Source organism: Plecotus auritus (assembly GCF_963455305.1).
Source record: "Plecotus auritus genome assembly, chromosome: 10".
Classification (NCBI taxonomy): Eukaryota; Metazoa; Chordata; class Mammalia; order Chiroptera; family Vespertilionidae; genus Plecotus; species Plecotus auritus.
Window position 1 is genome coordinate 14,341,049 of NC_137785.1, and position 26,185 is coordinate 14,367,233.

The following is a 26,185-nucleotide window of genomic DNA, read 5'->3' on the forward strand; positions in this document are numbered from 1 at the left end:
GAGTAGCACAACCTCTCTGCCAAGGATGGTCAGGCCCAAGCCCTTGGCACCCTACTCTGAGTCAGACTCTGAGATCGGGATTAATTTCCCAGTAAATTCCTCCAGGGAAATGATTTGAGCTGCTCTTTCAGATGAGTAGAACTGAGGCTCAGGGAAATGAAGCCACGGGCCCAGTCACACAGCTCATCGTGGTGGAGCTGGGATCTGGTCAACCCCGGTGCCCGGTTTCAGAGCCCATGTGCTTACTTTCAGCAGCAGGGAAACTAGGATGAGCCCTTAGGGACCGCTGCTCCAGGCTCCCGCCTCTCCTCCCCTCCCACTGACCCACGGGTAAACTGAGGCCCAGCAATGCAAAGGGCAATCCTCCATTTAGAGAAACACTTGGGGGCAGGGATGGGCAAGGGTCCGGGACTTTCATCTCAGAAGTGAAGGCTCTTTCTGATACTTTCATGACTGTGGGTGTTGGGTCAACATCCCTTTTCTGAGCCTCGGTGTTACTACCATCTGCCAAATCGGGAAATAACAGTGACCACAACGATAATAATAATAAAAGCTACCAGTATAGTTGCTTAATGCCTTACGTGCAGTATTTCATTCATTTCATTCATTTCATTCTTCCAGTATCTAGGATGTAACATTAATAATAATAATAATAATAATAAATTACAATGATGGCTCGCACTGATGGTCTACAGTGTGCCAAGAATAATTATGGAAAACATTTGGTACCAACCAATCACTGAATCCTTACCATTCTATTATGTTATCCATCTTACAGACGGCACAGTGCGGCCTAGAGTGGTTAAGTAACTTGGCCGAAGTCAGTCAGCTAATCAGAGGCAGAGCCGTGATTCGAACTCGGGAGGCTGCCTCCACGGTGTGGGCAGACACTGTAGGGAACCTCATCTGCAGGTGAGGATAGGCTCAGCGAGCTGAGGAACTCCTCGGAGTGTCACAGCAAGTTGTGGCCGACTGGGCAGACCGAGTTCTTGCCCATGGCACCTGCCCCGTTCTTGGGGGCTGACAGAGGAGATGGGGGCTGTTAAACTGCTCTGGGTGCTGTGGCTGGCAGGCAGAGGCGGTTGGGAGGGAGATGAAGCTGTAAGGACAGGTGGCGTTAGGTGAAGAGGAGGATGGAAACTCCAGTTAGGAAGAACAAATGACCCCAGTCTGAGGGCCAGTAAGAAAGAGCGTCCCCCCTGAGTACAGATGATAACCCTGAAGGTCCAATAGAATGGCCCCCCTACTTCTGGCTGTGTTCCCACCTCTGTCACCCCCACATATACACAGAAACGCACACCTCACCCCCCAAAGGTAGCTTACACCAGCCAGGTTCTTGCTCCCAGCATCCCTCACTCTTTAACACAGAGACCACAGCACCGGGGTTAAGGGCGCTCGGGTGGGACCTTCCAGGGCCCATCGCCTCCCTGTCCGTGCTGGGTGTGGGGCCTTCGGGCGGCACGTTGTTTCGCTGCTCTGAGTCTCAGTCTCCTCGTCTGAAAAATGGGGACCGTAGTCCTCCCTCTGCCTCTCCAGGCTGTTGTGTGGGTTAAATGAGGTTGCGTATGTGAAGGACATAGCACAAGGCCTGGCAGATGGTAAGCACTCAATAACCAATATCTGTCACTTATTATTACTATTATTACTATTATTATTATTATTATTGTTATTGTTACTATTATTGTTGTTGCCATGAGAATGTCATAGTCCTGTTTCGCCACTCCATGGTGAATTCCCCCAAGGGAGTCATACCCCACCCACCCTGCTCTCACTCAGAGACCGTGTCACCACACAAAGTCAGCATCACACCTTCCGGCGTGCATCCCTCCCGAGGCACGCGCCAGTAGTGTTACACTTCTCACACGAGCGGGCCACACCATCATTCACAGAAAGGCCTGACGCTCCCCACTCCCCCCGCCCTCGTTGGCACCATCCAGCATCCTCACGCGCCCCTATGACAAGATCAGCATCACACCTCCGACTCCGCATACCTCCACAGAACACGGGACACTGCCACCCGGACCCCAGACAGGAGCAGGTGCCGTGAGCACAGCACCCAGCTTTGGCTTCCCCAGACACCTGTCACAGAAAACAGCACCTCTACAACATACACCCTCAGCCCTACCTTTGCATGAGTGGCCTCCCTTTCAGATCAAAGCCACCTTTCAGGGCCCACTCTGACAGTACTCCTTCCCAGCACCCCAGATCTTGGTGCAGGTAAACATTGTTTAGAGGGGCAGGGGAGTTTGGTCGCTCTTTTCAGAAACACTCCTGGGGCGGGGGGTGGGGGAACCGAGGGGGGGCGGAGACCAGAGACTCATAAAGACTAGGAGAGGAAAGACAGCCCCTTCCCAAGGTGGAAATTCTTTCACCTGTAGCCGAGGGACACAGATTAATCAGGAGCGCCAAATCTGGCATCTCTTCAGTCCCTGGCATGAGTAAGGGAGCTACCTGAATCCAAGGAAAGAGCTAAGAGGGGGGTGGAAAGTTCTGGCATCTCGGTTCTGCTTCAGTAGAAGGAAGAGCTTTTTCACAGGCAGAGTCCTGAGTATTCAAACAGGGGGGGATGTGTGAGGCTTGGGGGCTCCAGGTTCAGCAGAGGTCATGTGCCTCCCCTTGCTGCAAGGCAGGCTGGGAAATAGAGGCCTGGCTTCTTCCCAGGGGAAGTGGGACTCGCCTGGTGAGAAGTGCCCTCAAATAGGAAGGACATGCAGACTGGAGAGAGGACCAGATGGGTGGCCGGGATGGGGACGCCTGGGACCTAGAGTTCTGAGCTTGAACAGGTGGGAGGTCTCCGCTGCTGAGACTGGCTGAGGAGGGGGCTCCAGATTTCCACTAGTCTGATACAGCGACCACCTGGCACCCCTAGATGGTTTAAGGGGTCCTTGGAGAGACTTTTTTTTTTTTTTACCATTGTATGCTTATATGAATGAGCTTTGTGGGGGAGACATGACATAAATGTTAAAAGTGATTTGATTTAAAGTAAAGGGACTGCTTGTCTTGTTTCATGATCTATCCCCAGGACCTAAACAAGGCCTGGCCCTGGCCGGGTGGCTCAGGTGGTTGGGCGCTGTCCCATGCACCAAAGGGTTGTGGTTTGATTCCTGGTCAGAGCACATACCTAGGTTATGGGTTTGATCCCCCGTCAGGGCGCATAGGGGAGGCAGCCAATTGATGTTTCTCTCTGACATCGATGTTTCTCTCTCTCTCTCTCTCTCTCTCTCTCTCTCTCCCTCTCCTTCTCTCCCTTCTTCTCTCTCTGAAGATCAATAGGAACATATATTCAGGTGAGGATTTAGAAGAAAAAAAAAAAAAACATTGTAAACTAAGGCCTGGCACATAGTGCGTGCCCAGGAAGGCTTTGTTGGAGGAAGGAGGGGAGAGGGGGAGAAGAAGGAAGGAAGTAGAGTGCAGAGGGATGGAAGAAGGCGGCAGGAGGACGAAGACTATCGCAGAGGTGCTGAGGCAGGAGAATGGGAGCAGGGTCTCATTCTACCCGTGAGAAGACATTTCTCCTCCACGAAGCAGGGAAAAGCCAGGGCAGCCCCTAGGGGGTAAGTGATGGAGGGAGAGGGGTCTCCCCTCCTTTTCATATTTTCCAACAAAACCCCAAATCTTACAGGCTCATCTCCCCACTTAGAGAACACTTCCATGTGTCAGACACTGTGATAAGAACTTATATTCATGAAGCAGGTAATAATGATAAAAAAAATAATTGCCCTGGCTGGGTGGCTCAGTTCGTTGGAGCATCACCCATATTCCCAAAGGTTGCGGGTTCCATTCCCAGTCAGGGCACCTACAGGAGGCAACCAATAGATGTTCCTCTCTCACCTCGATGTTTCTATCTCTCTAAAAATCAATAAAAATATATCCTCAGGTGAGGATTATAAAAATAATACAATGATGATGATAGCTAACATTTTTCAAGGGCTCCATGTGCCTGAAACCATCCTCAGTACTTTACAGTTTATCATTTTCTTACTGACAATAGTCCTGTGAGGTAGCACTATCATGTCCCCATTTTACAGATGAGAAAACTGAGGCCCCAGGGCACACGGGCTATCAGTGACAAAATTCACACTCAGTCTAGGGCTGTTTCTGCCATTTCCTGTGGGAATTCTGACAAAACCTGGGAAGTGTGAGAAAGGGCACCGGAAATGGGGTGGGGACCAGTTTTCTTCAGAGCAGATGAATATCTTCTGTCTTCAAGAGGGATGCTGGCTGGAGGGAAGATGGGGAATGGGAGTCAGAGAACGAAAGAGAACTGAGCCCTAGTGAGAGGGGCAGGATCTCCCTGTAACTGAACCCTCTTTCTGAGCCTTCCAGGAGACAGAGAACTAGCCCCTCATCTGTGTCAGGTTTAGGGGCAGGGCAGACAAGGGGCCACCTCTGGGAACCCAGGGAAGAAAGTGAATTGGGGGGAGGGCCAGGATGATTGATGGGAAGGCACCCTGGGGGGAGCTAATTACCTAATAGGCTTAATGGTCTGATTAGGCAAGTTTAAGAGGATTGCCTTGGGCTCAGGGAAACCCCTTAATTCTGGACCCCCTCCCCATGCAGGCACAGCCACATTCAACCCCTTGCCCTCAGACCCCCACCTTAGCACATCAGGGAACCCAGAACCTTTCATCTTAAAGGACCAGGTAGAGATGGGCAGGGCTCCCAGGCCCCGGCCCTGCTCCCATTTTTCCCAGCAGCTTCTCCTTATCTGCTCTGAATGCTGGAACGTTGGAGTTTCATGGGAGAACATTGGAAATAGGTTTCCTTTGCTTAACAGAAGCAGTTGAAAACCACTGGGAGGTGTTTTACAACCTTAAGCTTTGGAGACAGAAACCACTCCCCCCGCCCCCCCCCCCCCCCCGCCACCCCCAGTGTTTATTGCATGCCTACTGCTGCTGGGCACCGGTGAGTCCCTGGGACACCGGGCTGAGCTGTAGTGCATGCCCCCCAATGGGCTCCGGTGACACATTGCTCCGAATACATCCCCTCCTCAGAGTGTAAGGAAAGCTTCCAAGAATAAGAGGCATTTGAGTGGGGATCTGAAGGACAAAAGGAATTCACGGGGGCAGGGGAGTTGCAGGCACAGAGAATGTGCAAAGGCCCTGAGGTGGGACGGAGGAAGAAATGCTGGAGGAACCAAAAGGAAAGTATGGCCCTAACCGGTGTGGCTCAGTGGCTAGAGCATCGGCCTGGGGACTGAGGGGTCCTGGGTTCGATTCCGGTCAAGGGCATGTGCCTTGGTTGCGGGCACATCCCCAGTGGGGGGGGTGCAGGAGGCAGCTGATCGATGTCTCTCTCTCATCGATGTTTCTAACTCTCTATCCCTCTCCCTTCCTCTCTGTGAAAAATCAATAAAATATATTTTAAAAAAGGAAAGTATGTCTAGTGCCCACAGAGAAAGACCAGGACCTGAAGCTGGAAAGGTGGGCGAGCCCGATCACCAAGGGACTTAGGTTGAGAAGGCTCCAGAATGTGTACCCTGGGGGGACTTAGGGGCAACAGTTTGGTTAGAAGGTAGGCGAGGCGAGGCACTTGCCTTGAGACTGCGTTAACTAAGTGCTTTATCCATGACCAAGAAAACTGGCCATTACAAAGGATGGCACAAACACCCTTGGCACCACCTTGGCGTCTCTTGAGACTGACTGTCCTTGAACGCATTGGCCTTTGGCCACGGGCAGTGGAGGGTGTTAAACAAGGGAGGGCCCAGAATGAAGCAGAATCGCATTTGAATCTCAGCCCAGCAACTAACTGCCTTGGCGCCCTTGGGCTGGTGACCTGGAGCGGGTGCCTTTCCTTCTCTGAGCCCCTCTGTGCCTCAGTTTCCTCTCTTGTAAAAACGGAGCTCGTCTCCCCGCCTCACTGGTAGGTTGTGAGGAATGGACAAGATCCATCTTGCCCAGCAGCACAGCGCCAGGGCCGTAGTGAGTGCTGAGAACATCTCTGGAATCCGCCTCCTCCCTCTGCCTCTCGCTGCGCTCACCAGTCAGACTGCCATCACCTCCTGCCCAGGCCTTGCAGTCCCCTCTCACTGGGCCCCCAGCTCTTCACCCTGGCTTCTCTCAGTCTGCTCCCCTCCTGGGTGCCAGCGGAACCTTACAACCTACATCAGATCGCATCCCTCCTCTGCTCAGAGCCCTCCGTGGCTCCCATCTTCTTTGGAGTAGAAACCAAAGACCTCACTGTGAGCCACAAGCCTGAACACACCCCCCCACCACCCCTCTGAGCCCTCATCTCCTCCCACTCGCCTCTCTCACTCAGCCCCAACCACTGGCCACCGCACCCCCTGAAACAACCCAGGCACAACCCCACTCCAGGGCCTTGGTACTTGCTGCCTCCCAATAGCCACAGCCTGGGGACAGGATAGCAATGGTTCAGAGCAAGGACCCTGGAGGCGGCTTGGCTTCAAATCTCAGCCCTGCTGCCTGTGCAGACTGGGGCGCTTTCTTCACCTTTGTTTCTCATCTGTAGAATGTGTGTGTGTGTGTGTGTGTGTGTGTGTGTGTGTGTGTGTGTGTCTGTGTGTGTTAGGTGTGTGTGTGTGGGGGGGGTGTTGTTGTTGTCAGTCCGCACCAGAGGACATTTTTTCATTGATTTTTAGAGAGAGTGGAAGAGTGGGAGGGAGGGGGAGAGAGAGATACATCAATTGGTTGCCTCCCACACACACCCCGACTAACCGTCGGGGCTGGGATCAGGGATCAAACCTGCAGCCCCGATACTTGCCCTTGACTGGGAATCGAACCCGCAACCCTTCAGTGCGTGGGCCAACGCTCTAACCCAGTGGTTCTCAACCTTTCTAATGCCATGACCCTTTAATACAGTTCCTCATGTTGTGAGTCGCGACCCACAGGTTGAGAACCGCTGCTGTAGAGCCTAAGAGCTTCGGAAAACACAGATATTTACATTACGATTCATAACAGTAGCAAAATTACAGTTATGAAGGAGCAACGAAAATAATTTTATGGTTGGTGGTCACCACAACATGAGGAACTGTATTAAAGGGTCACGGCAAACCAAAACCGGTTTGGCTCAGTGGATAGAGCGTCGGCCTGCAGACTGAAGGGTCCCAGGTTCGATTCCGGTCAAGGGCATGTACCTTGGTTGCGGGCACATCCCCAGTGGGAGGTGTGCAGGAGGCAGCTGATCGATGTTTCTCTCTCATCGATGTTTCTAGCTCTCTATCTCTCTCCCTTCCTCTCTGTAAAATATCAATAAAATATGTTTTTTTTAAATAAAAAAATAAAGGGTCGTGGCATTAGAAAGGTTGAGAATCACTGCTCTAACCATCTAGCAACACTGGCCAAAACGAGAATGGGTTTTTTAAAGTACCTCCCTCACCGCGTCAGTGTGAAAAATAAAGGAACTGGTATTTGTAAGTACTTGGGAGAGAGTCTAGCACATAGTAGGTGCTGTGGAGTGTTTGATAGAGAAAGCCACGGTCTCGGGAGGGCTTTCCTGGCTACCGGATCTGACAGTGCAGCCCCTACACGCCCCATCTCTTTCTTGCCTCTTTTTTTCCTAGCACCTACCACAGTCTGACCGCCATACTGGCTGTCCCCGCTCTAGAAGAACGTCACTGTGCGTGCTCTTGGCTTAACCACTAAAACGCTTTCGGCCTCATTTTATGCACGAAATCAGGGAGTTTGCTTTTTCCGTGGCTGTTTCGCCAGAACAGTGCTCAGCATGTAGCAGGTGCTCAGTAACTATTTGTGAATGAATGAATGAATGAATGATCATTATTATTATTTTCCTGTCTGCTGTTCTCATGGTCATTGCACCTGGTGATCCCAGTGGTTTCCTAGGGCACCCCATGCTGGCACCTGAAGAAGGGGTACCCTCCCTCTCAAGGTGAAGACCCCTCCGCCACTCCCCTCCCCTCTGACTCTCCTCCCATCATGTGCCCCTGCAGAGGAGGGTGAATACTTCCTGAAGGTGCTGATCCCTAGCTACGCGGCGGGCTCCATCATTGGCAAGGGCGGGCAAACCATCGTGCAGCTACAGAAGGAGACAGGAGCCACCATCAAGCTCTCCAAGTCCAAAGACTTCTATCCGGGTAAGCCCCTGCCAGGACTCTGCCCCGCGCCTCCCATCCCTCCCACCTGGACCCCGATGAGGGGGAGCAGCTGCCCCAGGGACTGTGAGAGTGGTGGGGGACCTTCCCTCCCCCTAAGTAGGGTGGGGGGAGAGACAGAGCTGCTCTCAGCCCCTGGGGCCAGGCCCAGAGCAGATGGGGGTGGGGGCAGGGCAAGACAATGGGCCTGCTGCATATTCATGAGTTCATTTGCATGATGTGCTGGCAGATGTGCCCCTTCCCACACACCTGCCCCTTTGGGTCAGTTGGAGGAGCTTGTGAGGAGGGGCAGGGAGGCAGGTGTTAGGATGCTCCTTGGGGCTTGTGGGCCAGCCATCCTTGTCACACACACACTCTGTTTCCCCTCCTCTCTCCCTTTGCATTTCTCTGTCACCCCATCTTGCCCAATCTGAGTCTCACTGGTTTTCTGCCTGTTATGTCTCTTTCTCATTCTATCTCTGACTTTCCCACTTTTTGTTCCCTTAGACTCCCGTCCCATCGGCCCCTCTCTGTCTCCCTGGCTCTGTTGGATATCCCTCACATCTTGTTCTCAGTCGCTCATCCGGTCTGTCTGTCGTCTGTCTCTGCTTTTCCCTCTCCCTCCCCTCTGCGTTCCCTCCCTCTCTATCTTCCCATCTCTACTCCCCATCTTTTCCTTTCCCTCCAGCTCTCATACCCTCTCCTTTTCTTCCTCCTGCTCTCCCAGCTCTATCTGTTCAATCACCCATTCACCCAGTATTCGGTAGCACCCCTCAATGAGGTCTTCCTCCGCTGGGATCGCCCCTGCTTTCTCCTCCCTCAGCTTGCCCATCTCTGCCTTTATGTTTCTCTCCTTTTCCGACGCCTCAGCTCCCTCCTGTGTGGCTTCGTTTTTAACTTTTCCTCTCTCCAAACCCCAGGCTTTTTTCTGCCTCTCCTCCATGCCTATCTTCTTTCCCACAACCATACATGTTCAACGCCCCTCCACTCTCTCTAATCCCCCTCAGCCCCTCTGACCCTGCATGTCTCCCTCCCAAGACCAATGCCTGAGCTGGACATCTAGGATTCCAGGGAAGCCCCCAAATTATTGCACCTTTGGCCCAGCTGGTTCTAGTTCATCCTTAATCCCCTTGGATTTTTTTAGGTCAAACAGCAGAGATGGAGCCCAGGGTCAGGACACATTTATTCTCTCTCTCTCTCTCTCTCTCTCTCTCTCTCTCTCTCTCTCTGCCCCTCCCCCTCAGTAAGCAGCTTTGGCAAGAGGTTTAGAGAACAGTCCAGGGAACCAGGAAAGCCCCCCTTTTGTCTTCTCCCCTGGCCCAGTTGCCCCCAGGCCCCTCCAGCCCACAAGAGACAGATAAGACCTCTGCTTGGGACATGCATCCGAGGACACTGGGTTTCTGGCCCCTGAATCACATTCTGAGACATGAGACACATCATCCCCTCCCAGCTCAGTGACACACCCCACAGACCAGGCAGCTGGGAACCCCAGAGGATGGGACAGTCATTGACTCTCCGGGGATAAATACAATTCAAACAAACAACATAAGCCAGCGTCTGTCCCCAACCCTTGGACGTGCGACCAGCCTCCCTCCCTGCTCCAGATCATATGGCCTGTGCCAGCTCCTGACTCATACACAGTACCCAGCCTACTCTACCCTAGTCCTGCCCCTAGGTCTTCCCAGGGCCCACGGGAACACAAGAAATAAGATGCTTCTGCTCGAGACACATAGCTATTTCCCTCTGCTTCTGGCCGACATCCTTTCAATCATTCATTCAGCACTCATTCTCTGAGCAGCTCCTCTATGCCACCCTGTGCTGGACAGAGATGGGGACACAGCAATGACCGAGATGTCCAGCCTGGCCCTCTCGATTCTCACATCCCAGTATGGAAGACAGACCCAACACGAGGGGTGCTCCAGAGTGGTCAGGGCGAGGTGAGGAAGCCCAGAGGATGGTGAGAGCCCAGAGGGGGCACTCGACTCAGCCTGGGGAGGTCAGGAAGGGCTTCCTGGAGGAGGAGCCCAGAACGATAAGTAAAAGTGAGCGAGGTAAAGAGTAGTAGGGTGTTCCGGGAAGATGAAATAACATGTTCAAAGGCTTGGGGGACCTTCCCTCCCCCTAAGTGGGGGGGGAGGGAGAGACAGAGCTGGCTCATTCAGTTTGGCTGAAGCATAGAGAGCAGGAGAGAAGTGGAAAGGGTCTGCCAGGCCTAGTAGGTTCACACATAAACACACACACTGCACTTGTGTGTCTACTATAAAACCTACCTGGCCCCTAACCTCCAGGGAGGGGCAGAACACAAAGAGGGGTCCCTCCTGGGTACAGGAAACTCCAAACCCCAGATGTAATCCTTTCGGGTCATCCATGGAGACACTGAGACCCCGAAAGAGTCAGGTCCCTGCCCGAAGCCACACAGACTCCTGCCCACACACCCAGACACCCTCGTGATTCTCAACTCCTTCTGAATTTGAGCGTCCATCTGAAGCCCTGGCCCCCATCCCAGAAGGAAAACAGACACACATGCTTTTTAAAAATTGATTTATAGTATATTTGCACCAAGGGACAAAACCCTAAGTGACTACTTAATAAATTCACACATAGTCTTTTTTACTGTTAAAAATACAAAAGCAGCCCTGGCCTGTGTTGCTAAGTGGTTAGAGCATCAGCCCGCGCACCCAAGGCTCCCGGATTTGATTCCCAGTCAAGGTTTGCTCCCCACCCCCGATTCGGAGGCAACCAGTCGATACGTCTCTCTCACATAGATGCTTCTGTCTCTCTCTTTTTCTTCCCCCCGCCTCTCTCTTCCTCTCTCTCTTTCTCCCCCTCCCTCCCTTCCACTCTCTCTGAAAAGCAATGGAAAAAATATCCTCAGGAGAGGATTAACAACAACAAAAAAGAAGAAGCAAAACTGCAATCCTGTTACGCCTCCCTTTCCCCCCCGCCCCCCGCCACACACATACACATATTTCACACACCACAAATTTAGTACATGTGGCTCAGTGGTTAAAAGCTCAGACTCTACCCTGGCCGGTTTTCTCAATGGTTAGAGCTTTGGCCTGTGGACTGAAGGGGCCTGGGCTCAATTCCTGGTAAAGGGAACATACCTCGGTTGCAAGTTCCACGTGCGGGTGTGTGTGTGTGGGGGAGGGGGGGCAGCCAATCGATGTGTCTCTCTCACATCGATGTTTCTCTCTCTTTTTCTCTGCCCCCCTCCTCCCTCCCTTCCACTCTCTCTAGAAATCAATGGAAAAAGTATCCTCGAGTGAGGATTAAAAAAAAAAAAATCAGACTCTGAGCCAGACACCTGGGTTCACAGCCCTGATCTTTCACTACTGGCTGAGTGAACGTGGACAGACCCCAAAGCTCCTCTGTGCCTCAGTGTCCTTAGCAGTAAGTCAGGAATAATAATGTTGCCTGTCTTATATATTCGAGTGAAAAAATATATATAAAGTGCTTAAAACGGCGCCTGGTGCCGGGTGTTATGTAAGCACCAGCTGTTATTATTGGCCAGTCTCTCAGAGTTTAACTGAGCCCCGTAAAAGCCCTGTGGACCCGGGTTAAGAACTACAAGGTGAGGGGGGAGGAGATCACAGACTCTCTGAGCTGGAGAGAAACCCCACAGTGATGGAGAACCTGGCCGCTTCATCCAGGCTCTCCCTGGGGCCACCCCGAATCTCCCCAGGTCCCACCCTGACCCACACCCTTTCCTATTTACATCCAGACGGAGGCAGCCTGCACGCTGACTCACCCTTGGCTCAGACCAAGCCATTGTTCTGGGGTGGGGGGGAGTCAGAGTGAGGAACAGCGGCCCAAAGGAGATGGAGGATGTCAACTACACAAGTGACCCAAGACAGGGACACCCACACATGGCGAGACTGGCCTGCGAGGCTGAGAGATGGCAAGCGAGGGGTCAGAGCAGTAGCACCAGCATGCTGCGTGAGAACGCCCCCAGGACACTGGACACGCACCCCAGTGTCCCAGACAGGCAGTCACGTGAAGCCTGGCACACACTCAAGACTTTTCACAGAACCAGGGAGCTAACTGGTCCTGCAGACGGAGTCCCACCAGAGAGACACACACAGCCCCACGCACAGGGCCAGCTCACCCAGGCACTCACATTCTCAGACCAGCCAGTTCATAGTAGAGCCTTCTTTGGCTGTAATACATACACTTGACACACACACAAACACATCAGTCCTCCACACAGTCTTACATCCTGACACCTGGGTCTGCCTGTAGGTCTCTTTCTTAGGTTTACACACACATCAGTCATAGTCTTGTCTCTATCCTGTCTCACACACATATACATTCATACCACGTAACCATCATTCAAACAGTTTTTTGAACACCTAGGGTGTCTAGCTGTTTCTTTCCCTTACACACCTGTACACACATATAGGCAACACACATACTGTCATACAGTTAAAGTGATACACATTCATTGTATAGCCTCAGTGTTGTTTCGTGAGATTCTTTATTTCTTTCAAATTCACAATATACTTAACCTTGAACATCACAGCGACACCCAACGACTTTCCCACATACAAGAGTACACACAAACTTCTTTCCTGGAATCACTGTGTCATGTGGTCTGTTTATATCTCATCTCTCCTGCTCTTTCTCTGATACACACATACGCAGATAAAGATCATTTAACCAGTCCTGCCCCCAGGTGAACACACACATGTGTGTGCACTCGCGCGCGCGCGCGCACACACACACACACACACACACACACACACACACACACAATGATGCCTGGGTCAGACCAGAGCCAATATGTGGAGAATTTCCAGCAAAGACACCCAATCCCCCATTGCCTACTCTCCCATGAGTTGCCTTTGACCCCCTTTGCCCTCCCCTGTGTCCACACCCGTGCCCTCCCCCACCTCTTAGCCCTCCATCTGGTGGGTCCAGGCAGGCACTCAGGCCTCTCTTCTGTCTCCCCATCCCCCAACCCTTCCCCATCCTCTCCAAAAGCCCAGAGGCCCTCGCTGCAGGCTTTCAGGGGTTGTCATGGCAACAGGGCCTCATCCCTCGTCCCCCTGGGGGTGGGCTGAGGACCCGGCCAGCCAGACCGATAAGGGGGTTCCAGTTACTGTGGCAACCGTTGCAGGCCTGAGCTCTCCCGCTTCTGGAAGGGGGGAGTGAGTGAATGGTTGCCAAAGCAACCGGGAGCCAGCAAGGACTGGGAAGAGGCAGCTGAGCCCTGTCTCCCCTGCCCAGGGCTGCTGTGGGCATCGCCAAGCACTTAAGCATCATTCTTCCATCCCCTCGGGTTGTTTTAGGGGAGGGCAGTGAAGTGCAGATTATAAAACAGGGATTCCACTCTCTCTCCCAGCTACCCACGATGGCCTGGGAGCCTATGCCAGCTTGCCCCGGCTTACCATGTGACCACACACTCTCAGGTCCTCAGTTTTCTCTTGCCATTAAATGGGGCCTGTCTCTTCCTTGCTCAACAGGAACCACAGAGCGAGTATGCCTGGTTCAGGGCACAGCAGAGGCCTTGAATGCTGTGCACAGCTTTATTGCCGAGAAGGTCCGAGAAATCCCACAAGCGATGACCAAACCTGAGGTGGTCAACATCCTTCAACCCCAAACCACAATGAACCCCGACAGAGCCAAGCAGGTCAGCAGGGGCAGATGGGGTTTCTGTAAAGCTCGTGAGGTTCGGGAAATGACAAATTCTCCCATCACTGGATTATTAGGGAGGTTCAAAGGGTGAATGTTGATAAAATGTTTGGCAATTAAACACACGGCAGTGGTATCACTATTAGGGAGTCCGCCTAGGGACTCCAGACTTGCTGACTAAGGGAGAGTGTAAAAGTCTAGGAGAATTTGGCCCACAACCCCCTACTTACCCCTCCTTCCTGGGACCCTCTACCTCCTCTCCGCCCTCCATCTCATCCCATTGTCTCTCCGAGCAACCTGCCTCCCACTTCCTGTTCTCACCGGAAGTAACCTCAGCGACAGCCCATCCACAACCCGAGGAGCTTAGCCTCTCACACTCCCTCTCTCCATGAATTATTGTATGGGTGTAGCCACCATTTTGGTGATGTTTCGTTAGCGAGAGAGGGGCGGGGCCCCCTCCTACTGAGCCATCTCTAGAAAAGTCGGAAGGAGGAGGGCAGCGCCTCTCCGCTGTCTCAGTTACGGGGCAGCGGCGGTCAGGGGCGCGGCAGGGAGCGGACCAATGGCTTCCCAGGCCTCTCCGGTTGCCATGACCACGGTGCGGCAGGTGGGCTGCTGTGGAGCCCCCCGGCGGCGGCGGCGGCGGCAGCGTTGTCCTGGGCGTAGGGACCCAGGCGGAGGGGAGCGCGGGGCGAGCTGCGCACTCTCCCGTTTTCTCTCCCGGCTCCCGCTCCCAGAGCCCTGCACACGAGGTGTAAGAGGGGCGAGAAGCCCTGGGCGGCGGACAGGCCACCTGTGAGGGGTCCTGAATGTCTGCCTTGAAACAAATGGGGGACTTGGCAAAAGACATCTGGAATTCTTGGTCATTCTTGTTGCTCTGAGTTGGGGGAAACCACGGACCGAGTTCCCCCAAGCTCCTGGGGGTAACGGTGGTGGGAAAGCCTTGGAAACATGCTGCCCAGCAGGTCGTCCCCAAAAAAGGACGGCGGGCTTGGAGCGCGGCCGCTGTCCTTGGTGCTGAATCCGCTCCGCTCCTTTCGCCCTGCCGGCCTCTCCCACCAGCAGCTTACCCACCGTTTACAGGAAAGCGAGGGTATTGCCTCTTCCCTCCACCTTGGTCGCTGCCACGAGGGACCTGGGTCCACCAAGAGTTTGTTCATGTTGCAGGGGAAATGGGGTCAGCACCATCTGTGCCTGAGCCTCCCACCCCCACCCCCTAATCCACAGGAACTCTGAGACAGCGGAGTCAGAGGTTTATAGAACCAGGATTTTTCCTCTGCCTGATTACTCCAGGACTCCACAGAATGAGGGAGATAATGACTGAAGGCTCAGGCCCTGGAGTCAGATGTTGAGTTGAATCTTACTCTGATACTTCTTACCTGTGTGACCTTGAGCAAGTGACTTGATTTCTCCATGCCTCATTTTCTCATCTATAAAATGGGCTTTATTATGGTACCTGCTTAAGGTGATAGTTCATGTTCACTGATGTTTGAAAATCACTTAGCATGTATGCCTAATACATAGAAAGTTCTCAAAAAAATGTTAGCTGTTGTTATTGTTATTATGGGATTTTTTAGTCAGGAGACAGGTCGGGCCATTCCCTTTTTCCTTGGACTTGCTGTATTATTCTGAGTCTTCTTCCTTTCTATAAGCCTCAGTTTCCCTTTCTTTACAGTGTGGAAGCTGGGCCAAACCAGGGATTATAAATTGAAATGCCTCCAGGATTCAGAAAGGGAACGTGAAGGATTGAGGACCAAGGCTTCATCATAGAGATATAATACCACCCTTTAAGGGGGCAGCTGCTGCTCAACTACACTTGATGCTTGCCCTTTGGGAATGTGGACATGGCGCCCTAGCTGGTTTGGCTCAGTAGATAGAGCGCCGGCCTGCGGACTGAAGGGTCCCAGGTTCGATTCCAGTCAAGAGCACATGCCTGGTTGCTGGCTCGATCCCCAGTAGGGGGCGTGCAGGAGGCAGCCAGTCAATAATTCTCTCTCATCATTGATGTTTCTATCTCTCTCTCCCTTCCTCTCTGAAATCAATAAAAATATTTTTAAAAAAACAAAAACACTGTGTGGCTATAGGCTGGCTATGGCCTAAGGACCACCAGTTTGCCACCAGTTTTGCTAAACCAGTGATGCTCAGCCCTGGCTAGTATCTGAATTACCTAGGTAGCTTACAATATATACTCCAAGGTCCCCACCCTGACTCAGAATTTCTGGGGCTAAGGCCTTGGAATCTGAATGTGGACTCTGGCCTGGGATCAGATCCTAGCTCTGTTGTTCACTATCTGGTACCTGTAACCTTGAGTAAGTTACTGAACCTCTCTGTGCCTTTATTTTCCAATCCGTATAAAGTGATAATAATAGTACATCCCTTGTTGGGTTGTTGCCAGGATTAAGTTAGTTACTGTATGAAAGTTTAGAAAAGTGTGTCACATGGTAAGCACCATTTGCTGCTGCTGCTACTGCTGCTGCTGCTACCATGGTTATTGCTATTGTTGTTGTTATTACTGTTAGTTTAAAATCTCCAGACTTGCAAATCACGGGACAGATGGTCTCTGAGGTCCTTCTGGCTCTCAAATGCCTACAATTCAATGACTCTATGATTCCAGGATTCTACGCATCTATTATTCTAAGATTCTACTGTTCTAACATCCTGAGACTCCAGGGTTCCATGGGGCTGCCCCTGTGACTCACTCTAAGATGCTGTGGTTCTCCATTCTGGGGCTATTGTGAAGGCAGCCACTGTTTTCTGAGGGCTTCCCGTGTGCCAGGCACCAGGCAGTCACTTTAGTCGTTGAATATCCCCAATCATTGTGTGCGTAGCTATGACCATGTCAGAGTGGGAGATGAGGAAACGGAAGCACAGAGAGGTGAAGCCATTTGCTTTCACCATTTCTTAGTGATCGGTTTTGGGGTGAAATGATTCCATCCTTCCCCCATTGCTCTGAAATGCTGTATCACATACTAAACACCTCTTTGCTGTCACGTCTGGTTTTGTACATTCTTTTGTTCTATCCCTTTCACTTGTCAGACTTCTTATTTTCTAATGACTTTTTTTGAAATGACAGTTGTATTGAGATATAATTCACATACAGTAAGTTCACCATTTTAAAGTATATAATTCAGTGGTTTTAGTATATTCACAAAAGTGTGCATTGATCACCACTATCTAATTCCAAAAAATTTTTCACCACCTCAAAAAGAAGCTCTATAACCATTAACGGCCACTCTCCATTCCCTCTGGCCCCCCTCCCAGCCCCTTCCCACCACTGATTATTTTGGTGTCTAGGAATTTGCCTGTTCTGGATATTTTATATAAATTAAATTATAATTATGTGGGGTTTTATGCCTAGCTTCTTTCCCATAACATAATGTTTTCAAGATTCATCCATATTGTAGCACAAGCATGTCAAACTCAAAGGCTAACACGAGCCAAATAAACAAGGTGTAAGTGTATGTGGGCCCAAAAAACTGAAAGCTTCAATTTTCATAGAAATGTAGGTTTATTTCAATAGAGACATGCTGAATACAAAGGGCTGAAATAAATGAGTCATCGTTAACATAAAATAATAGAACATTTTAATAAAAATTAATATTTTTTCTTGAACATGAACTTACCAGACACTGAATAACTGCACAAATTAATAAGCGTCACACAAATAAACCTGTTTTTCTTGTTCTCCGAAAGCGAAATATTTCCTGTTGCACACACCAAACAAGTCAGTCCAAGACTAATGACCTGGCCATCGGCTGCTAAAATATTTGCTGCTAGTATTAGTGGAGAGAAATAGTGCACCTGCACATAAGGCAGATAAGGGAAATGAATGTAACACGATTATAGTAATCAGTCATTAGCAAACGTTGTAGTTCATTATTGGTAATTATGTATAACAGGATGTTGTAAAAATTAAGTTATGAAATTTTTATTAAAACGTTTCTTACATACCGTTATACTGGCTGGTCCGCATGCAGCCCGGGGGCACAAGTTTGACGTGCTTGTTGTAGCACGTATCAAAATTTCATTTCTTTTTATGGCCAAGTAATATTTCATTGTATGGATATACCACATTTTTTCATTCTCACCTGATGATATGTTTATTGATTTGAGAGAGAGAGGGAGAGAGAAACATCGATCAGTTGCCTCCTGTACACTCCCCAACCAGAGATGGAACCCACAATCTAGGTATGTGCCCTGACGGGAATTGAACCCACAACCTTTTGGTGTACAGGATGACGCTCCAACCAACAGAGCCACCCGGCTGGGGCTGAACATACCACATTTTTTCTATTCATCAATGGACAGAAATTTGGGTGGTTCCTACTTTTTTAGCTACTATAAATAATGCTGTTAGTGAACATGTGTGTGAACATATGTTTCAGTTCTCTTGGGTATATACCTAGGGGTGAAATTGCTGGGTCACAAGATAAATCTGTTTAACCTTTTGAAAAATTGCCAGACTGTTTTCTAAAGTGGCTGTAACACAGACATGAGATTTAAATTCAAGTCTGTCTAGGAGGTAACAATGACAGCAATCATTTTTTTTTTTTTTTGGTACCTACTATGAGCACATACTAACTGCACACTCACGTGGCACCCTATGCTTGACACATAGTATGTGCTCAGCAAATGTTGTTTGTTTGAATGAATGTATGACGACATGCCCACAGGGGCCAAGCAGAAACATGACTACGGGGAGGTAGCCAGGTGTATTCTGGCAGTGGTAGGCTCTGTGAGTTACCTGAAGGGCAGCCATACTACGTTCTGGCTAATTGTGACCATGCTTGAATTTCAAGTTCATCATTTTATAATGATCTCAATTGTGCCTCACAATAATCCTACAGAGGAGGTCTGAACATCAGATGAGAACACTGAGTCTCAAAGAGATTAAATCTCTTGCTCAGCATCAATGATGGAACCAAGATTTGAACCTGAGCAGGTGTCTCCAGAGTCTAAGGCAGCTTTTCAGTGATGTGGTACACAGACTACAAACTGGTGGCCTGGCTACTACACATTGGTCCTTAGACATTTTTAAGAGGTTGCCAACATTTAAAAACTTGATAATATTTCGCTTCACATATGATAAGTCAGAATGTCAAGTTAATCTTAGAAAACTTAGATGGGCCTGAGTTTGATAACCCAAATGCACAGCATCCTACCATACACACACACACACACACACACACACACACACCACCAAGTGATACACACCAGGTTGCCTCCACCCAGTAAATCTCCTGCTTAGTCCTGTCATCATTCATTCTTTCATTTATTCATTCATTCACCCACCCTTTGCTGTGTGTGTACCAGTCATGCCTCTAGGCACTGAGAGCCCAGGAGTAAACATATCTACCCTTGTGGATCTTAAATTCTTCCAACAGAAGATGAAAAACCTTCTACCGGAAACAGAAAACAAGTAAAATATATAGGGAGACTTAACTTGGGGTGGTGAAGAACACACAGCACAATATATAGATGATGTGTTATAGAATTGTACACCTGGCCCTAACCGGTTTGTCTCAGTGGATAGAGCGTCGGCCTGCGGACTCAAGGGTCCCAGGTTCGATTCCAGTCAAGGGCATGTACCTTGGTTGCAGGCACATCCCCAGTAGGGGGTGTGCAGGAAGCAGCTGATTGATGTTTCTCTCTCATCGATGTTTCTAACTCTCCCTCTCTGTAAAAAAATCAATAAAATGTATTTTTTTAAAAGAATTGTACACCTGAAACCTATATAATTTTATTAACCAATGTCACCCCAATAAATTCAATAAAAAAGAAAATATTTTTTACAATTTAAAAATCAAAACTGGTTAGATGAAAAAAATTTTAATAAATATACATAAAACATAATATATATAGGATATCAGAGAGTGAAAAATGCTATGAAAAAAAATCAAGCAGAGAAGAGGGAAAGGGAGTATAGGGTTACATATATTTTTTTCTCCTGACTTTTTATTTTGAAAATGTTTAAAGAACTGTACAATGAACTCCCTATACACTGCACTTAGATTCACCAGTTGTTAACATTTGCTTTATCTCTACACACACACACACACACACACACACACACACACACACAGAGATTGGTGTTTTTTTTTTTTTGTTTGTTTGTTTGTTTGTTACTGATCCATTTGAAAATAAGATGCAGATCTCATGACTCTTCACCCCTAAATATATCAGCATTTATCTCTCAAGAACAAGGACAGGCTCCTATATTATTATTATACCTATAAAATCTATAATAATAAAAGTGTAATATGCTAATTAGACCAGACATCCATCCTTCCGGACGACCTTCCGGACTAAGCCGGGGCTGCAAGGGAAGCCCGGGTCCCGGGTGCAGGAGGGAAGCCAGTGCCAGCAGCCGGCAGAAGGAAGGCCTACTCTTGCATGAATTTCGTGCATCAGCTTCTAGTTAATAATAATTCCATACTATTACTTAACAAAAAGTCTATATTCTAATTGCCCCAAATTACCTTTTATATCTATAGAGTATGTATTTTTCTATTCAAGATTCAATCAGTGTCCATTCGTTTCATTTGGTTGTTATACCTGATTAGTCCCTTTTGATCTAGAATCCTAGGATAGTTTTTTTTTTTTTAATATATTTTATTGATATTTTACAGAGAGGAAGGGAGAGGGATAGAGAGCTAGAAACATCGATCAGCTGCCTCCTGCACACCTCCCACTGGGGATGTGCCCACAACCAAGGTACATGCCCTTGACCGGAATCGAACCCGGGACCCTTCAGTCCTCAGGCCGACGCTCTATCCACTGAGCCAAACCGGTTTCGGCCCTAGGATAGTTTTGAAGGTAGAACCAGCAGCATTGCTGATTGGATGTTGAGTGTGAGGGAAATAGAGGGTGCCTCGTCTTGGGTCTGAGTAATGGAAGGATGCATTTTCCATGGACGGAAATGAGGAACATGATGGCAGAAACACATTTGAGGAGAAAGATGAGAAGTTCCAATTTGGACTTGAAGTTTGGGGTGTCCATTCTACATCATACTAGAGCTGTGAGGTTAACAGCTGAATCTGCGTCTTGAGGTGTCCATGCTGGGGACATAAAATAGGCAAATAAACAGGTTTTAATAATTGGTTGGTCAGGGAAGGCCTCTCTGAGGAGGTGCATTTGTGCGAAGACCTGAATGAAGGGAGGGGTGAGCCTCTTTTTCAGAGAAAGGGTTCCAGATGAGGGAACAGCAGGTACAGAGGCCCGGAATCTGAACTGAGCTTGGCAAGTTAGAGGAACAGCAGGAAGTCTGGGGTGTCTGCAGTGGAGTCAGCAAGGGGGAGGGAAGGAAGAGGTGAAGTCAGAGAGATCAACAGGGAATGGAGCCAGTGGAATAGTGAGCGGTTCTCAGCCTTGTCAGACCCAATGTCCTCTTTCTCCTACAAATACTTCCTATGCCCACTGACTCTCTGAAATTATACAGAAAATACAGATGTGAAACATAACTAGATATGTAAATTTTTTAGTATTTTGATTCATTTTTTTAGAAAGACGGGAAGGGAAAGTGAGAGAAACATCGATTTGTTGTTCTACTTATTTATGCGTTCATTGGTTGATTCTTGTATGTGCCCTGATGTGGGGGTCAAACCCGCAACCTTGGTGTATCGGGACGACACTCCAACCAACTGAACCACCAGGCCATGGCTAGATCTATAAGATTTTTTAAAATATATTTTTACTGATTCCAGAGAGGAAGGGAGAGGGAGAGATAGAAACATTAATAATGAGAGAGAGCCGAAACCGGTTTGGCTCAGTGGATAGAGTGTCAGCCTGCGGACTGAAAGGTCCCAGGTTAGATTCCGGTCAAGGGCATGTACCTTGGTTGCAGGCACGTCCCCAGTGGGGGGTGTGCAGGAGGCAGCTGATCAATGTTTCTAACTCTCTATCCCTCTCCCTTCCTCTCTGTAAAAAATCAATAAAATATATTTTTAAAAAAAAATAATGAAGGAGAATCACTGATGGCCACCTCCTGCATGCCCCCAACTGGGGATGGAGCCCACAACCCGGGCATGTGCCCTGATGGGGAATCGAAATGTGATCTCAACCACTGAATCACACTGGTTGGGCTGTAAGGTTTTTAACAGTAAAGTACAGTTCAGTGGTTTTATGATACGGAGTTGTGCATCCATCACCACGACCGATTTTAGAACATTTTATTTCCTCAAAAAGAAATCTTGATCCCCTTAGCTATCACCCCTTAATCTGCAGGTCACCTCCCCCACCCCCTCCCCCCAGCTCTAAGCCACCACTAATCTACTTTCTTTTCTATAGATTTGCCTATTCTGAACATCCTTATAAATAGAATCATACAATACGTGGTCTTTTGTGCCTGGCTTCGTTCAAGTAGCATGTGTTCTAGTTCCATCCATGCTGTGGCACATATCAATGCTTCCTTCCCTGAAATTGATTGCCAAATAACAATCTGTTGTACGGGTGGGCATTTTCTTTTCCCATTAGACTTTTTAACTAAAGAAAAAAGTGAAAATAAGGTGATTGGTCATAACATTGGATCAATTTTAATATGTAGGTGCTCAGCCAGGACCACAGTAGAAAAGTTAATGAAAGGCAGCTGCTCATACCTAACATCGCCTGAGTGAGACAGCGACAAACACAGGGATCTGGAGGGTTGTGTTGGAAATATAAATGACACAAGTGGCATTACTGCTGATGTCACGGTTTTCTAAACGGATGAGAGACGCTTGGTCAAGTTCAGAACAAAACAAAGTACCATCTTCCCTTCGTTTACTAAGAGTTGCATTCCTGGACATTTCAGTAGATCTTAAAACCGTGCAAAAAAAAAAAAAAATCAATCAATAAACACTTGGCCCTTTACATGGATCGTGGTGTTCAGAGATTTCTAAACAGACTTTTCACAACACCAATGTCAGGGGGACATTCAAAGGTCATCGAGGATCTGGGATGATTATTCCTTGTGAGGAGCTGCCTCTCATGTTGTGGGTGCAAACATCCGTGGCCCTGCCCACTGAGTGCCCATATCTGCCCCTAGTCATTGCAACAAGCAAAACTGCTCCCACAAATTCCCAAATACCCCCAGGGTCTGGCTTGGGGGTGGAGAGGAGAGGTAGAGGTGAGAGAGAGCTTCAGGAGCTAGCATGCACTTAGGGGGTGCTAGCATGATAAGCATGCACTTAAGGGGGTCTCCCTAAGTAGGGTGAGTTCTGAGGGGGGCGTGGGAAAGATTGGGAAGAAAGAATTTCTGTGTAGAAATCCTCTTGGAGATGGAAAGGAGACATTGAGTTGTCAAATATCCCCACTGGAATTCAGATTGATCCATTTCATGGCTGCAAAGGATGGGGTGCTTTGCCACCGAGGAGAGGGACCGCCATGTTCAAGTGACCAGTTCTCTCCCTGCCTTCTCAGGAGTAAGGTTTTGCTCTCTTCATGTTACAGATAAGACACCTGTGTTAGATTGCTAGGGCTGCCATAGCAAAGCACCACAGACCCGATGGCTTAAACAACAGAAATTCATTTTCTTACAGTCCTGGAGGCCAGTTCAAGATCAAGGTGTCGGCATGTCTGGTTTCTGCTGAGGCCTCTCTCCCTGACCTGTAGACGGCTGTCTTCTTTCTGTGTTCTTCACGCGGTCTTTCCTCTGTGTGTGTGTGTGTCCTAACCTCCTCTTCTTATAAGGACGCCAGTCTTATTGGATCAGCGCCCCCATGACCCTGCTTAGCCTTAATCACCTTTTTAAAGGCCCTATCTCCAAATACACTGAGGTAGTGAGGGTGAGAACGTCACATATGAATAGGGGGGGAGAGGGGGGAGGACAGTGAGGCCCATAACAACAACAAAGAGGTTAAGCAGGTGACCATGTCTTAGTGGGGGAGGCACATGGAGCGGGAATCCATGAGGCTGGAGTGCAGCTCCTCACTGTCTGGGTGACCTGGGGACCAGGCCCTTCACCTCTTGGGCCTCAAGTGGCCCCTCTGTAAAGTGAGACTAATGATGCCTTTTCTGGGGCTCCGGAGCCTTTTTTTTTTTTTTAATTGATTTCAGAGAGGAAGGGAGAGAGAGATTGAAACATCAATGATGAGAGAGAATCATTGGTCGGTTGCCTCTTGCACGTCCCCTACTGGGGATGGAGCCCGCAACCAGGGCACGTGCCCTTGACCGGAATCAAACCCGAGACCCTTCTTCAGTCCGCAGGCCAACGTTCTATCCATTGAGCCAAACCAGCTTGAGCTCAGGAGACTTTTAATGATAGAGAAGGGCATGGGCACCATGGCAAGCTTGGAGCGGAGTCCTGGGGGGCCCCCACGGGGTCAGCCACGAAGCCTTCAAGGTGCTGGATGGGAAGGAGGGCCCAGCGGACCTAGGGCATGGGACAGGGTGGCCGAGAGGCTACCGAGGGGACTTGGGTTACCAGCTCTTTTTTAATTAACAGGGAAGCATTCTGATATATTTCCTCTGACTTCCAGAGAGAGTGGAAGGGAGGAGGGGGAAAGAGAGAAGGAAACATCGATGTGAGAGAAACACATCGATTGGTTGCCTCCCGCACGCACCCCTACCGGAGCTGGGATGGAACCTGCAACCCAGGTACACACCCTTGACCGGGAATCAAACCCTCACCCTGAAGTCCACAGGCCGGTGCTCTATCCACTGAGCCACACTGGCCAGGGCCCGGTATTTTTTAACAGCCAGTAGGACCTAGCGGTGCATATTAAGGGGGCCTGATTTGGGACCTTGAGAGCAGAGGTGGGAATGACACTACTGTTACTGTTCAGGCTCCAATGACCACCCTAACGATCCTCCCACTCGCTCCTCACAGGCCAAGCTGATCGTCCCCAACAGCACGGCGGGCCTGATCATCGGCAAGGGCGGCGCAACAGTGAAAGCTGTGATGGAACAGTCGGGGGCCTGGGTGCAGCTGTCCCAGAAGCCAGAGGGCATCAACCTGCAGGAGCGTGTGGTGACGGTCAGCGGCGAACCCGAGCAGGTGCACAAGGCCGTGAGCGCCATCGTGCAGAAGGTACAGGAAGACCCCCAGAGCAGCAGCTGCCTCAACATCAGCTACGCCAACGTGGCTGGCCCCGTGGCCAACTCCAACCCCACCGGTTCACCGTATGCCAGCCCTGCCGATGTGCTGCCTGCTGCGGCCGCCGCCTCGGCTGCTGCCGCCTCCGGCCTGCTGGGCCCTGCGGGGCTGGCCAGCGTGGGCGCCTTTCCTGCCGCCCTGCCTGCCTTCTCGGGCACTGACCTGCTGGCCATCAGCACCGCCCTTAACACGCTGGCCAGTTATGGCTACAACACCAACTCCCTTGGCCTGGGCCTCAACTCGGCCGCAGCCTCCGGGGTCCTGGCCGCAGTGGCCGCCGGTGCCAACCCTGCTGCTGCTGCCGCTGCCAACCTCCTGGCATCCTACGCGGGTGAGGCAGGGGCCGGGCCAGCTGGAGGGGCTGCCCCACCTCCACCCCCGCCACCCGGAGCCTTGGGGTCCTTTGCATTGGCCGCAGCTGCCAATGGCTACCTTGGGGCCGGGGCAGGTGGTGGGGCAGGCGGAGGGGGTGGCCCACTGGTGGCCGCTGCAGCGGCCGCAGGGGCGGCTGGTGGCTTCCTGACGGCAGAGAAGTTGGCAGCTGAGAGTGCCAAGGAGCTGGTGGAGATTGCGGTGCCTGAGAACCTGGTGGGAGCCATCCTGGGCAAGGGGGGCAAGACGTTGGTGGAGTACCAGGAGCTGACAGGTGCCCGAATCCAGATCTCTAAGAAGGGCGAGTTCCTGCCAGGCACACGGAACCGGCGGGTCACCATCACTGGCAGCCCCGCGGCCACGCAAGCCGCTCAATACCTCATCAGCCAGCGGGTCACCTACGAGCAGGGAGTGAGGGCCTCAAACCCCCAGAAAGTGGGATGAGGCCTGTGGTGTGTGCTCCCACCCTCCTCCCTATGCCTCCTCCTCCTCCTCCTCCTCCTCCTCCTCCTCCTCCTCCTCCTTCTTCTCCTCCCCAACTCTTGACCTCAGCTCAGCGTGGTCCTGCTCCTGGGATTGGGGCTGGGGTTGGTCTGACTGCACCCCCCTCCCTTCTGGTAGTTCATAGGCAGGATTGAGAGATGGCTGGGGATGGAGCCCAAAGCTCCCTCCCTGGCCCTGAACTGACCCCTCCTTCCTTCCTTCCTCCGCTTGGCTGGGCCTGACTCTCCTCCCCCAGGGCCCAGGTCTGTGTGATATCTGTATATATTGCATTTTGTTGATTTTAATAGAAAACAAAGCGTTATTTTCTCTTTCTTTCCCTCCTTTTTTTTCCGGTAAGGATTTTATTTTTCCCCTTTATATGTTTTTGTTTCCATATGGGAAGAGGGGAGGGAGCCTCTGGGTGACCTAGAATGAAGGGCCTCCCCAAAACAACACCCACCTCTCCTGCTTTCAGTTCCAGCTCGAGGGATGTAGTGGGAGGAGAGGTAGCTGAAATGGGGCATTTGCAGCAGGAACCCCAGCGTTCTCAGCTACTTTCCCCCCACTGCAGTCACCCC

The 26,185-nt window shown here is 50.3% G+C and overlaps 1 protein-coding gene across 2 annotated transcripts in view; it reads left to right on the forward strand.

Moving 5' to 3' along the window:
• Window positions 1–25,933, forward strand: part of NOVA2 (NOVA alternative splicing regulator 2) — a 28,629-nt gene extending 2,696 nt beyond the window's left edge. Inside the window, exons 2-4 of one of the 2 annotated variants that reach the window (XM_080645604.1) lie at window positions 7,907–8,050; window positions 13,513–13,679; window positions 24,486–25,933. In XM_080645604.1, coding sequence (XP_080501730.1) covers window positions 7,907–8,050; window positions 13,513–13,679; window positions 24,486–25,568 — 1,394 coding nt within the window. In that variant the 3' untranslated portion in view covers window positions 25,569–25,933. Of the gene's footprint in view, window positions 1–7,906; window positions 8,051–11,341; window positions 11,441–13,512; window positions 13,680–24,485 lie in introns of those variants that run through there. The other variant, XM_080645605.1, reaches the window with a different exon arrangement.
• The last annotated feature ends 252 nt before the right edge of the window (window positions 25,934–26,185 follow it).